The sequence below is a fragment of the Athene cunicularia genome, assembly GCF_003259725.1.
Source record: "Athene cunicularia isolate RWA chromosome Z unlocalized genomic scaffold, athCun1 chrZ_part3, whole genome shotgun sequence".
NCBI classification, from domain to species: domain Eukaryota; kingdom Metazoa; phylum Chordata; class Aves; order Strigiformes; family Strigidae; genus Athene; species Athene cunicularia.
Genome location: NW_020799144.1, coordinates 10411181 through 10413485, shown reverse-complemented (window position 1 = coordinate 10413485; position 2305 = coordinate 10411181). Strand labels below are relative to the sequence as shown.

General features: G+C 48.0%; 1 protein-coding gene across 1 annotated transcript; it reads left to right on the top strand.

The window, feature by feature from the left end:
* On the top strand, window positions 1-1888 carry RPS23 (ribosomal protein S23; the record flags this gene model as incomplete). The annotated part of the gene is made up of 3 exons (XM_026866502.1): window positions 1-371; window positions 1104-1224; window positions 1693-1888. Coding segments are annotated over 3 exons (639 nt in total), but the record flags the coding sequence as incomplete, so codon positions are not given.
* Between the last annotated feature and the right edge of the window lie 417 nt (window positions 1889-2305).

Below are 2305 nucleotides of genomic sequence, written 5' to 3'. Positions count from 1 at the left end.
GCCGCAGCGCCCTCCCCGCCCTGCCCCGCGAGCCTGACTCCGGGGTGGGCGGTGGCGGCGCCGTTACCCTCCACGGGAGCGACGCGGCCGGGCCTGGTTGGGCCCCGTCCCCGCGCAGGCAGAGCGGGGTGGCCGCATGCCGCTGGGCCGCCTCCCGGCCCTGGGGTCTGCGGGGAGGAGCTGCCCCCTCATCCGTGCCCTTGTTCCACAGGGAAGTGCCGAGGGCTCCGCACCGCCCGGAAGCTCCGCAGCCACCGCCGCGACCAGAAGTGGCACGACAAGCAGTACAAGAAGGCTCACTTGGGCACGGCGCTGAAGGCCAACCCCTTCGGCGGCGCTTCCCACGCCAAGGGGATCGTCCTGGAGAAAGTGTGGGTACAGCTCCGCGGGGGCGGGTGGGCGACGAACCCCACCACCACCCCCGGTGTGCCTGACTCGGCAGCCGGCCGGTGCGCAGCATGTGGGGAGTGCCCCGGAACATGAGGCCTTGGAGAGCGGCCTCAAGAAAGAAGCACTGCTAAGCCGTTTTATTTTCTAAATACGTGGGAGGTTTTACCAGCTGTAACTTGCCACATTTCTATTCACTACCATGTGCTAGGTTGAAAACGGTTTTCTACGTGGCAGTGCTAAAAAGCATTTTTCTCATACACGTGTCACTTCAAATATTTTGCTTATTTAGAAGCAAATTAATAAAAACGTCACTTAACTCCATTTGGAATCTTGAGGGGAGGGAGGGGGGATTTTTCATGTGTGCCAAGATCCCATTTACTTGTCTTTGACCTTTTTGTTACTTTCTTTCATAACTTAAAGCTTCACTGGGACACTGTAAGGGCCTCTAGTTGTTTATTTTCGGGTTTCTTTTCCCCCTCCAGATTCTTATTACTGATTTGATATGTGTCTGTAGGTGATCAGTTTTCAGCTTTTATTCACTTAGGAACTGGGCTTTTATACATTGAGCAGTTCTAAATAGATGAGTAATAGTTTTTTGTTTCGAAGTAGAGATGCAGCCTGCACTTAGTACAAAGTAATACAGTAATTTGTGTTGATCTGCTAGTTCATCAGACTGATCTTTGCTAATTTCTTTCCATGTGCTTGCACTTCAGTGGAGTAGAAGCTAAACAGCCCAACTCTGCCATCAGGAAATGTGTTAGAGTCCAGCTGATAAAGAATGGCAAAAAAATAACAGCTTTTGTTCCCAACGATGGTTGCCTGAACTTCATTGAGGTGAGTTAATTTTCAGGAAGTTATCTATAAAAAGTTGTATGTCACAGTAAAAAAAAAAAAAAAATCAAAACAACGAACCACACCAAAAAAAACCCCAAACAATAAACCACATAATGGGAAGATTTAGGGGATAGTTAGACAAGGGCTTATGGTATTCAGCACCATGTGTATCTTAAAGCTGTAACTGCAGAGGCAGATGAAAAATGCCAGAGATGTTTTTATACTTTCCCCTTCTTGGCAAAGTTCTCAGCTGTGCTTCTGCAAGCTAAACATCATCTCAGCTTGTGTTTCCAAAACACTGAGGGTGGTAAGAGCCCTTTATTCAAGTATATCTGTCAGGAGCCTTTGCTATTTCCACCCTTTCCTAAGAGGAGTCTGGGATGTGGCTTCAATTTAATGTTACCCATTTCAGAAGTGTGTACCGGTTTAATGTTTATGGCTTTCTAACTACGTGGTCTTCCATTGCAGGAGAACGATGAAGTTCTGGTTGCTGGTTTCGGTCGGAAGGGTCACGCTGTTGGTGACATTCCTGGAGTTCGCTTCAAGGTTGTCAAAGTAGCCAATGTTTCTCTGTTGGCCTTGTACAAGGGCAAGAAGGAGAGACCGAGGTCGTAAATTTAGATCGGTTTGGTAATAATGTTAATAAAATTTTCGACTGGAAAAACTTCTGTGCTGGTTATTTAAGGCTTCCTGTTTCTCAGCGTGTAACTAAAAACATCATACCTCAGACGTGGGTGCGTACTGCCTTTTTTGCTGATGGCAGCTGGCTTTTCCTTCTGTCAAATGCTTTGCTGCTGAATGACAGAAAAGAGCCAGAGCATCTCTACAACTGCAGGTGGGCTTGAAAAGCACTTGTGTTTCCAAATTTACCTTTCTGTTTTGTGGAGCAACACAGCTGTCTGCCAGGAACTTCAGAGGTCAACTTCATACATAGAAGGGAGGGGTGTGTTGGTGCTTTGTGGACCATCCCTGAGCACCAGCACCTTCACAAAGGTTCCTTCAGCTTAGTAACTAGAGCAGTGACCATCCTGTCAGCATGGATCAATAGATACCTCTGAGGCCTTTGTACCCTCATAAACCC